Raw genomic sequence first — 10,953 nt, 5'->3', positions numbered from 1 at the left:
AGCACATATTTTTTGTTTTTTTGTTTTTTTCTGGTAGAGTTTCTTCTGTTCTCGTGGAGCTTCTGCTAGTCACAAGATATAGTAACTAGCAGATGGATTTTAGTGCTTTTCTGGATATGAGGAAACAACTGGATATGAGGGTAAACCAGCTCCTGAAAATATCTGACCACCATCCGAAGACCTTCCCTGCCAGTTTCCTGGCGTAGAGTGCCTCATTTCTGACTTCCACCCCAGACTCCTTGGCGGGGGGTGGGGTGGGGGGTGTCAGAGGTCAGCCGCTGAGCAGCACGTGACTTCACCATTGTAGAGGTACAATAGGTGGCAAGCACCCATGGCAAGTGCCCCTTTGTGGCTGATGGGTTGCACTCTCTCTGTCCCCTGGTGTTTATTCCGGGTGGTTTGGGAACTTGACTTCTCTGAAGGAGACCATCTCCAGACTTGCTAGTAAAGGGTGAGCCTAGACGTTTTTTAAAAGGGGGTGCTGTACCTTTAAATTCTGAAAGTGAACTTGGCTCAGGAAGGCCAGTAGTCAAGGTCCAGCCCCTAGAAGAGAGAATAGCTGCAGACTCTGCATCCTCGGCTGGGGCAGGCTCCTGGCGGCATGGCAGGGAAGCTGGGGGTCCTCTTGCTGGCCCTCGTGCTCAGCCTGGCGCAGCCAGCCTCGGCCCGCCGGAAACTCCTGGTGTTTCTGTTGGACGGCTTCCGAGCAGACTACATCAGCGATGAGGCCCTGGAGTCCTTGCCCGGGTTCAAAGAGATTGTGAGCAGAGGGGTCAAAGTGGATTACTTGACCCCGGACTTTCCCACTCTCTCTTATCCCAATTACTACAGCCTCATGACCGGTGAGTACCCTGCCCTCCTCTGGGTGCGGAGGGCGGGCTGGAGTCCTTCAGGAACAGTGAGCTCCTGGCATTAGAATCGTGTTTAAAGATTCAGTCTGCTTTCATCTTTGGGGACCCCAGGGATAGGCAAGAAGTGTGTGTTCTCGGCTGAGGTTCCTTTTTTTGTGTGTGCATGAATGTGTTATTTTCCTAAAGTTATTCCCTGGGACCTGTTTTGGCTTGGCAATGTGGAGAACAGAGGACTCTACGATTAGACGATGGTTAAAGTGGTTATTTGCTTTGCAAATTAAAAATTCTAGCCAACTCCGTATTTTCTAAGTTGAAATTTAAAAAGCCGACAGGTCTTCGTTTGGATCAAATTCTTTCTGTCCCTTTTGCTCTGCAGTCATCTGTCATCCTGGAACTGTTTTGGCTTGTTGGGCTATGAAAGTTACACGTGGGATTCCTGTATGACTTGGAGGGAGTATTCAGGTTATATCCTAAAGTGTTACTTAGAAACACTGCTTGCTCCTTCTTTTGCCTTTTTGGGCCAGGTAAAATGACATGGAGAAGAAAAAATTGATACATAGTTCAGATTCCTGTTTTTAACTTCTAGCATCTGTTAAGAAAACAAAACCCAAATCCCCAGCTCACCCAAACTGGGCCAGTGTTTGGGAAAGCTGACTTTTGCCTAAAGATGACCTTCACCTGGGATTGCGGGCACGCCAAATGTGATTCCATGAATTTGATCCTCTATCTTTGTCATAGAATGTACACCCTGATGGCACAGTGGGATTCCTAGCTTCCAGTTTGTTTACCAGTTAACCATTGCAAGGGCCAGCAAGAGGCGCTCAGAAAGAATTTAGCAAACTGTCCAAGGACGCTGGTGAGAATGCACTGTTATTGGTGATGCTTCTGTAGGACTTAGCTCTGTGCTCTGAGCACAGGGAAAAGCTCCATGAATTATGTTAACAGGAAGGGAATGAGAACTAATTATGTTAACAGGAAGGGAATGAGAACTCTGGTACCTCATTATGGATCTTCACAGAACAGGCAAAGCCCCAGGATTCTGGAAAGACAAATTGCTATGTCTCTGACTTCATGCATGGAGACCGAAAGCATGTGTACATAAAAATGCTGTAAGATGAAGGAGGGGAGAGAGTTTGGGAATTAGAAATAAGGGCATGGAGAGGAAAGAAAATCCAGACTGCACACAGCAAGGAAATTATTTGCCCATTTTAAGACGTCTCCCTCCAACAGACAGATGATGAGCATCTCTAAGATCTTCTGGTCCTCACTTGGCACGGCTCTCCCCTTGTGGGGAAGGAAGCCGTTTGCTGGCTGCTGGGCCACACACAGATGCTATTGTGTGTCACAGCCCGGCTTCACTCTGTCTGTCCGGGGTTTTCACACCCGCAGACCACCCCCCACGCCAGTTGTCTTTCAGAGCCTTGCCGGGAGACTCAGTTCACAAACTGCCATGTGCACTTTTCTCAGTCTCAGTAAAAGATGAACAAAATCCAGTCTGAGCAAGCCAGACTCCAGTGAGCAGAAAGGGACCATTACAGTCTCCGTGGAGAAGCCAAGCCAGTGACACGACCCTTTGTTCGTCAGACCCCCCCCGTTCCTGATATCCCTGCAAGGACTAATTGGCACAGAGTCTTAATCACGCAGACGCTTTCTTGTCAGGCTATGGGTATAGTCTGGTCATGACAGAAGCGCTCTTTTCATGGGGGGACAGTACAGATCCCAGGAATGTTTGACAGAGACCTCTTTACTTTCAAACTTGCAGGCTTCAGGAGTTGCAACCCTAGGGCTCCGTTGTTGCTGCTTCCGGGCTCCAGAGCACAGACTCAGCAGTTGCGCATGGGTTCAGTTGCCCCGCGGCACGTGGGATCTTCCCAGACCAGGGACTGAACCCGTGTCTCCTGCATTGGCAGGCAGATTCTTTACCACTGAACCACCAAGGAAGCCCCCAACTTTTACTTTATGGAAGCAATATTATGTGTAGGCTGTGTCCTGCAAGACATGTTCATGTGCAGATGTCTTTGGGTGTGGCTTGTCTTATACACGCTGAGTGGACCTAAGGCTTGGAGCAGGACTACGAGCTGGGCAATGCCCAGCCATGAGGCTGCTATCGTGTCCACTGCCCTGGGACTGACTCAGGGTGAGATCTAGACTATTTTCCCCAATGTCCATGCTTATTTTTCCACCTGATATTGAAAGATTCCTCTCTCTATATATATATACATGGAAGGATATATCTGTTGGGAAGTGCACTTAGGGTTTGAGTGTTTGAGCATTTTATGAACCAACAAAAGAATCACGCTAGATCCCTTTGGTACTGAAATACACACTGTCTTAAGGTTCCTCAGAATTCCTAAGACGGACTATGATCTCACTTCCTTACGTGAATTATTGACCACAAGACATAACGCCCTTGGTGTTCTCTTTGCGTAATGAGGAATGATGGGTTACTGGAAAGAACTTGGCCTTGAAGCTGGGAGAGAAGCTGCTTGAAGCTGTGGTGGGAGTCCTCGCAGGGTCGGGAAGACTTCAGGCACGAGTCGTCACGGTGCCCTGAACCTCCGTTTCCTTAGTTTCTGGGCCCCGATCAGGCCAGAATCTCAGCTGCTGCCAGAAGCAGGCGTGCAATGAGAAAGGGTCAGGACTGGCACTTCCTGGGAGGCCTGTGTGTGCTGCGTGTGTTGTGTGCTCAGTCATTTCTGCCTATTTGCAATCCCATGGACTGTAGCCCTCCAGGCTCCTCTGTCCGTGGGATTCTCCAGGGAAGAGTATTGGAGTAGGTTACCACTTCCTCCCCGAGGGGATCTTCCCGACCCAGGATCGAACCTGAGTCTCTTGCATCTCCTGCACTGGCCGGAGGACTCTTTACCACTAGCACCACCGGGGGAGCCCAAAATGTGTTTGCAGCAGGATAAATGTGGCTCCCCGGTGGCTCAGCGGTGGAATTTGCCGGCCAGTGCAGGAGATGGAAGAGACTCAGGTTCGATCCCTGGGTTGGGAAGATCCCCTGGGGGAGGAAATGGCAACCTACTCCAGTATTATTGCCTGGAGAATCCCATGGACAGAGGACCCTGGTGGGCGACAGCGGGGTCACATAGGGTCACAAGGAGTCGGACACGACTGACTGAACTGCCAAATAAAGTGCTGGGAGACTGAGTGCTTCCCTCCAGACACCTGAGGGCATCAGTGGCAGGGCTGAGATCGGAGGGCAGGCTTCAGAGGCCCAGATGTCACATAGGAACCAGCATGGCGCTGACTCCAGTCCTGGTATGTCCTGAAGGTGGTGCGTGTGACCTGGGATCCACAAACAGAGGTCTCCTTATGACCAGTCCAGGAGGCAGCCGGAGCCTGGACAGAGGCACTTGATTGATCATCTACTGGAATGAAGGCAAAACCAAGAGATTTAACTACTTAGAATTAATATCTGTGCTGGTACAATTCTGACCGCCCTCCTAGAAATGCCACCTGAAGCGAATTCTTCCCAGACTGCAAGGCCCTACATTCTGGAGTGAGGGATTATGGGATAAGGTAAGCTTTCCCTTGCTTTCAAGAAAATAGCTGATTTAAATAAAACCAGCTGTCACTTGGGCCAAAGGAAATCAATGCAAATAGTACTTGAGAAATCACTTTTTGGAAAAAGCCCACATCCTCAACCTTCTGCAGAATTCAAGGTTTCACCTGCGGGGTCTCTGTGAGCCTGCAGCACAAGCAGCGTGGACTTGGCCTCCCGGCTCCCTGGCCTCCCCTCCCCTGGATCTATGTCACACATGCTAGTGTATATATAGGGCTTTCCAGGAGGCACATTGGTAAAGAATCTGCCTGCTGATGCAGGAGATGCACACTCAATCTCTGTGTTGGGAAGACCCTCTGGAGAAGGAAATGGCACCCCACTCCAGTATTCTTGCCTGGAGAATCCCAGGGATGGGGGAGCCTGGTAGGCTGCCGTCTGTGGGGTTGCACAGAGTTGGACATGACTGAAGTGACTTAGCAAGCAAGCAACAAACAAGTGTATATATAGGGCTTTCCAGGAGGCACATTGGTAAAGAATCTGCCTGCCAATGCAGGAGACGCCGGAGATGCACATTCAATCTCTGTGTTGGGAAGAGCCCCTGGAGAAGGAAATGGCAACCCCCTCCAGTATTCTTGCCTGGAGAATCCCATGGACAGAGGAGCCTGGTGGGCTACAGTCCGTGGGGTCACAAGGAGTCGGACACGACTGAGCACGCATGCGATTGTATATATGTCAATGCTTCCTCCCCCTCTGGGTCCCCTTCTCTGAATCTGTGCTTCTATTCCTTCCCTGCAAGTAAGTAAATCTGTACCATTTTTCTGGCTTCCATATATATTCGTGTGTGTTAATACAGGGTATTTGATTTTCTCTTTCTGACTTCACTTTGTGTGACAGACTCTAGGTCCATTCACATCACTACAGTCTCGTTCATTTTTGTGGCTGAATAATATTGCATTGTATATATGTGCTACAATTTCTTTATCCATTCTTCTATTGATGAATGTTGATACTTTTATGTCCTGGTTACAACACTAGTTACAATAGTAACTAGTACTGCAGTGATGTACTTTGAGCATCTATTCTTTATGATGGGCTGTAAGTGAACAGTTGAATTTGAGGCATGCCCTTGGGGCAGAACTTGCTGAATGAGTGAGTGAATATGGAAGAGCTAAGAGGAAGGGAACCGGAGTCAATTCCAAGGCTACAAGAAATTCAGAAGTCTGGGACTCCTGTGAGCAGAGATGGCAAAGCTTGGATAGCTGTTTATTTGATGAAGTCAATTTTCATCAGACTAGACTTCAGGTTGGATTAGGATATTCACCTGGACTTGGCCCTTGAGGGGATCAAAGATAGTAGAGTGAAGGAGAGTTCCAGAAATGTGTAGAAAAATGATGGGAGTCCAAGAGAGAAATTGCTCCTGTGGGTCCCAGTGGACCCCCGTACATGGACTTGTCTTTCTACTTGCCCCACAGCTGGTAGAGGATATTTCTCACAGACACACAGTTAAATCTGTCTTCTCAACTGCATGAACTTTTCTCTGAATTTTGTCACTTACTTCCCGGGGACACCTAATGCATCTTTTCACGTTTCCACTTAAAACTACAGTGTGTGTGGTGGATGCTGAGGAGTGGGTGTGTGAGGTGGCCGGGTGGCCAAATCGGTTAGGAGCACTCAGAGGCTCAAGCCTGGAGAAAAAAAGCACATTCCCAGAATTTACAAAGGTAATCTCTCTTGGCGCGTCATTATTTCAGCTCCCACCACCAGAGCTGTCTACACTGAAGTGCCACTTTTCGAAAAGCCTGTTTCTCTTGGCGTCCACAGTGAGGCCAGGGCATTCTTGTTACAGGGGTTCGTCTGGCTTCAAGAAACACATTCCTGGCAGGAGGGGCTGGCGAGGGTGGCGGCAGAGCTTGAAGACATGTTGAAAGCCTTTGATTCTGAGCTCAGCAAACCCTCCTTCAGGAGGTTCCCCACACAGAGCCAGGCGGTCTCCACCCCAGGTGGGTCTCCCGTCTCACCCCCCTCTCCCTGCTGCTGACCGATGGGACCGCAGGCTGCTGCTTTGCTACAGACGGGTTAAAGAGTACTTCAAATGGATTCAGAGGGAGCCTGAGTCAGCAGGTCAATGTTTATTTTAGAGACACTTTCGGCAACACCTACTCGGATTTCAGAGTCCCCATCCCTGAATAAGGCCATTGTGTCCATGGTCGCCCAGGCGGGGACCCCAGGGCAGGTTGGGCTCCTCTGGGTCCCATGTTGGATCTGGTGCTTGATCGTGACCTCCTCCTGTCTTCGGCCCTTTCCCTACAAGGAGAAGGGGCTTGAGAGCTGGTCATGGAGTCATGCAGGGTACAAGCACCTGGATGAGGGCTGCCCAGGCCGAAATCGCAGACAGGCTTGTGTGAGGGGCCCTGCCCATTCTTCCCGCCCTGAGGAAGTGACTCCCCCGGGGCGCCTGCCTATAAGAGCGGGCGCTCCTGCAGTGCCAGGACAAGTGGGACCTAGAGCAGAGCGTCCCAGCCCAAAGGACGGCCTCCCTCAGATGCAGGGGGCTGGAAGCTGAGCCATCATTTCCGGTCCTTCCTGCCTCTTCATCCATGCTTGCCACTTGGCAGGCGCCCTTCAGCACTCCACTCTGTCTTGGTAGGGCTTCCCTGCTGGACGGCTTTTGCTTCTTCCCTCAGCCTCTAGAACATCTGCCGAGATGTGTAAGTTGAAGTAGAGATGGGATCCGAAGAAGCCTTCTGTGTAGACTTCATCAAGATCTGGTCAAGGGGGAGGCGGAAGCCTCTAGAAGGTTGTGTGTGGTGGGGGTGGAGATGGGGGTGTTTAGGGCTCAGCTCACCCATCCTCCCCACTTCCCTGGGTCTGGATGGTCCTCGGAGGATGGCTGCTCTTCTTCACGAGCCTCAAATAGCCTCCCCGAGTTCTGATGGAACAGATAAGAAGGAAAATCATGTTCCAGAGAGTTCATTCTCAGACTGTGTCAACAGCTGCTGAAAGCTAAAATAATCCAATGAAAACAAAAATGCCTTTTTTATTTATCTGACTCTCAACCACCTGTTGGACTTTTGAACCCACCAGCCAGCTGTGTGGTGAATCACGCCTTGGGAGATTCTGTCAGTGGACACAGACTGGTTCCTACCCTTCAAATGCAGGGATCACTGGGGTTTGGTCAGCCAGTCGTGAAAGCCTTGCAGGGATGGAACTCTGGAGAGTGACCTCTTTACTTCCCCATTTTGGTGGGAGGCCTCTCCCAGAACGTCCTGTCCTTGCCTTGGCTGATACCGCTTCTTACTTCTGGGAGAGCTCTACTCCCGCCCTCCCTGCAACTCCCTGGCCTCAACCCCAGCCTGGCTGCAGCTGCCCTCCAACCCATCTTTTTCTTTCAGGCCAAAGTAAGATGCCCCCACCCCCCATACCGCCTTGACCCACAGATGGTCATATTTCAGAGCTGGGTAGTGCTTTGAGAGCCCGTTTTCATTCATTGGCTGACTCCTGGACCACTTACTGTCTGAACCACTGAATCTGGTAATTATTACAGCAACATGTAACTTTGACATAAATTCATAATGTACGTTCGTGTATGATCACTCCTTATGCAGGGCTATGCGAACGTTTTCTAGGTGAAACTGCTCTTCCGAAGGGATGTGTCCTCTGTCTTGGATGAGCTTGTAATGAAGCTGAACAGCTCAGTGTGTGTGGAGTCACAGGCCAGGACAGAATAGGCACAGGATGTGCGGGGACCACTTCTGAGGAACTTTGCTGAGGTGATGGTATTTGAGTAAAGTCTGAAGGATGTGGGAAAGTGAAAGTGTTAGTTGCTCAGTGGTGTCTGACTCTTTGCACCCCCATGGACTGTAGCCCACCAGGCTCCTCTGTCCATGGGATTTTACAGGCAAGAATACTGGAGTGGGTTGCCATTTCCTTCTCCAAGGGATCTTCCCAACCCAGGGATCAAACCCAGGTCTCCCACGTTGTCGGCAGACTCTATCACCTGAGCCACCAGGATCTGAGGGAGGAGTTGAAACCTGGAGAAAAGGCTTGGTGGGGGGTGACTGGCATCATTCAAGCCAAGGGGCAGAGGCGGGAATGATGGAGCGTTTGGAGAGCAGACCTAGGCTTTGAGACAATTTCTCTGATATTTCTGAGCTGTGTGGGTTTGGACAAGGCTGTCCAAGACCAAGGGGAGAGTTAAGGACCCTGGGAGTCAAGTCTCTGGAGTGGACCTGGGGTCAGGGGTCTGATGGGGAACTGGCAAGACTGAATGTGGAGGATCAGAGAGAAAAACAATTTCAGGATCAGATAAGAATTGGACCAGAATTAGGGGAAGATGAATGAGCCCATCTGTGTGTAAAGTGGATCCAAGTTCACAAACTTGAGTACATTGGTTCAGTCACTTCAGTCACTTAGCTGTATTCGACTCTTAGCGACTCCACGGACTGTAGCACACCAGGCCTCGCCGTCCATCACCAACTCCTGGAGTTTACTCAAACTCATGTCCATTGAGTGTATTAGAAATTGTGCATTTCTTGATTTTCTTTAAACAAAAAATAATCTAAATCTCTGGGTAAACCTGAAAACATTCTAAGTCAAATAAGCCAGAGACAAAAAAGAGATGTAGTGTTTGATTCCACTTACCTGCAGTACCCAGAATCGTCAGATTCACAGAGATAGTGGGTAGAAGGTGGTTATCAGGGGCTGGGGAACAAGGAGTTAATGCTGAATGAGGCGGAGTTTCAGTCTGGGATAATGAAAAGTTCTGGAGATGGGTGGTGCTGACGGCTACACACTCAGAGTGAATGTTCTTCATAAAACTGAACTGCACACTTAAAAGTGGTTCAAGTGGCAAGTTTTATATTATGTATATTTTACTGCAATAAAAAATAAATAAATCTCAATCTGACTCTGACCTCCATCCCACTGGGCTCAGCGGAGATTCAGTTTCAGTCCCTACTGGGTGGGCGGTGATGTGACCTCGTTTCCTCCTCGATGATTTTGCAAAGGTCCTGGACCACATACCCAGTCCTAAGGCATTAGGACTTCAGCCCTGATCATTAGTCTTCTGAGAGTTTTGTACTTTGAGTTCTTACATCTAGGTTCACGATACATGTGGAGCTAATTTTTGTGTGTGGTGTGAGATAACTGTTCTGGCACCATTTGTTGGAATACTAATTTCTTTCTTGCTGAACTTTCTTGACATTTTTTGTAGAAAATCAACTGACCGTGAATGTTAGAGTTTATTCCTGGGCTCTCAGTTTAACTCCCTACGTTCGCCCTAACACTAGGACCACACTGTCATGATCACTGTAGCTTTGTAGTAAGTTGTGAAATTGGGGTGTGTATGTTTTTCCACTTTGTACTTCTTCTTCTTGAAGATTGTTTTGGCTGTCTTGAGTCACTTGTATTTCCAAATGAGTTTTAGTATGAGCTTTTCAATTGCTGGGGGAAAAAAAAAACTCTAGCTAGGATTTTGTTAGGTGTTGTGTTGAATCTATACAACAATTTAGGACATATTACCAACATAACAGTATTAAATTTTTTGATCCGCAAACATGGGACGTCCATTCAGGTTCCAAAGTCTTCACACAACACTGTATAATTTTCAGTGCACAAGTCTCGCTCTTCTTTTTAAATAATTTCTAGGCATTTTATTTTTTCTTTTATTATGAGTGGAATTATTTTTTTAATTTCACTTCTGCAGTGTATGAAAACGGTGGATTTCTGGGCGTTGGTCTTGCATCTCACTACCTTGCTGAATTTGTTTATTAGCTCTAATTGAATTTTGTGGATTCCTCAGGATTTTCCACATCACAAGGATCCACAAGATCCTATTTCCTGCAAATAAAAACAGTTACTTTCTAATCTTGATATCTTCAAATGATCTTTATAATCACCTTGGAATCTATGTAAGGGCAAATTCACAGATAAGAGAACTCAAGTCTGGGGAGGGTAAGCAGCTAGTGCGAGGTTATCTAGCCAGGAAATGGGTAAATCAGGACCAGCACAGAGGACCTCTGCACCCCCCATGCGTCCCTCGGCATCTTCGCCACGCGGCCTCTGGTTGCTGGAGTCAGAATCTGTGATGACAATGGAGGCCTATGTCTCTGCAGCACAACTGTTGTCCTCCTTCGTAACAAGCAGCCAGATTCAGTCAAGAGGGAACAGAATGCGCATTTCCCAAATGCCTACCGGATTTCTACAGCTGTGTGTCTACAGCACTTAGTGTTTTGTGCTTTCAAATAGAATTTCAGGCCATCCTCAGAAAACCCTGTAAGGCAGGCACGGTTGCCCTGGTTTTCTATCTGAGGAAACTGAGGCTGAGAGATATGAAAGCGCTTATTCATGCTCACAGGGCCCCAGGCTGGCAGAGCCTGGGAGCACAGCGTCCTGTGTTCCTGTTGGCACCACCTGCTTTCAGGGAAGTGGCTCTCGGCGCAGCGCTGTCCTGTGGCCATCCAAGTGTCTGCCCCTCAGCCAGAGACCTTGTAGCTGCATTCGTTACCACACCACACATGCCTGCACACACACACTCCACAGTGCCTGTGTCCCTGCCCTTCCAGGCTTCTTCCAGACCAAGAACCTCAGGGACAA

At 48.8% G+C, this 10,953-nt stretch overlaps 1 protein-coding gene across 1 annotated transcript in view; it reads left to right on the top strand.

Annotated features, from left to right (window-relative positions):
• Positions 1–601: 601 nt before the first annotated feature.
• Positions 602–10,953, top strand: part of ENPP6 (ectonucleotide pyrophosphatase/phosphodiesterase 6) — a 75,440-nt gene continuing 65,088 nt past the window's right edge. Inside the window, exon 1 of the mRNA XM_052661548.1 lies at positions 602–842. Within this exon, the coding sequence (XP_052517508.1) occupies positions 602–842 (241 nt within the window). The remainder of the gene's footprint in view (positions 843–10,953) is intronic.

The sequence above is a fragment of the Budorcas taxicolor genome, chromosome 24 (genome assembly GCF_023091745.1).
Source record: "Budorcas taxicolor isolate Tak-1 chromosome 24, Takin1.1, whole genome shotgun sequence".
Taxonomy (NCBI): Eukaryota; Metazoa; Chordata; class Mammalia; order Artiodactyla; family Bovidae; genus Budorcas; species Budorcas taxicolor.
This window is presented reverse-complemented; position numbering and strand designations above follow the sequence as displayed.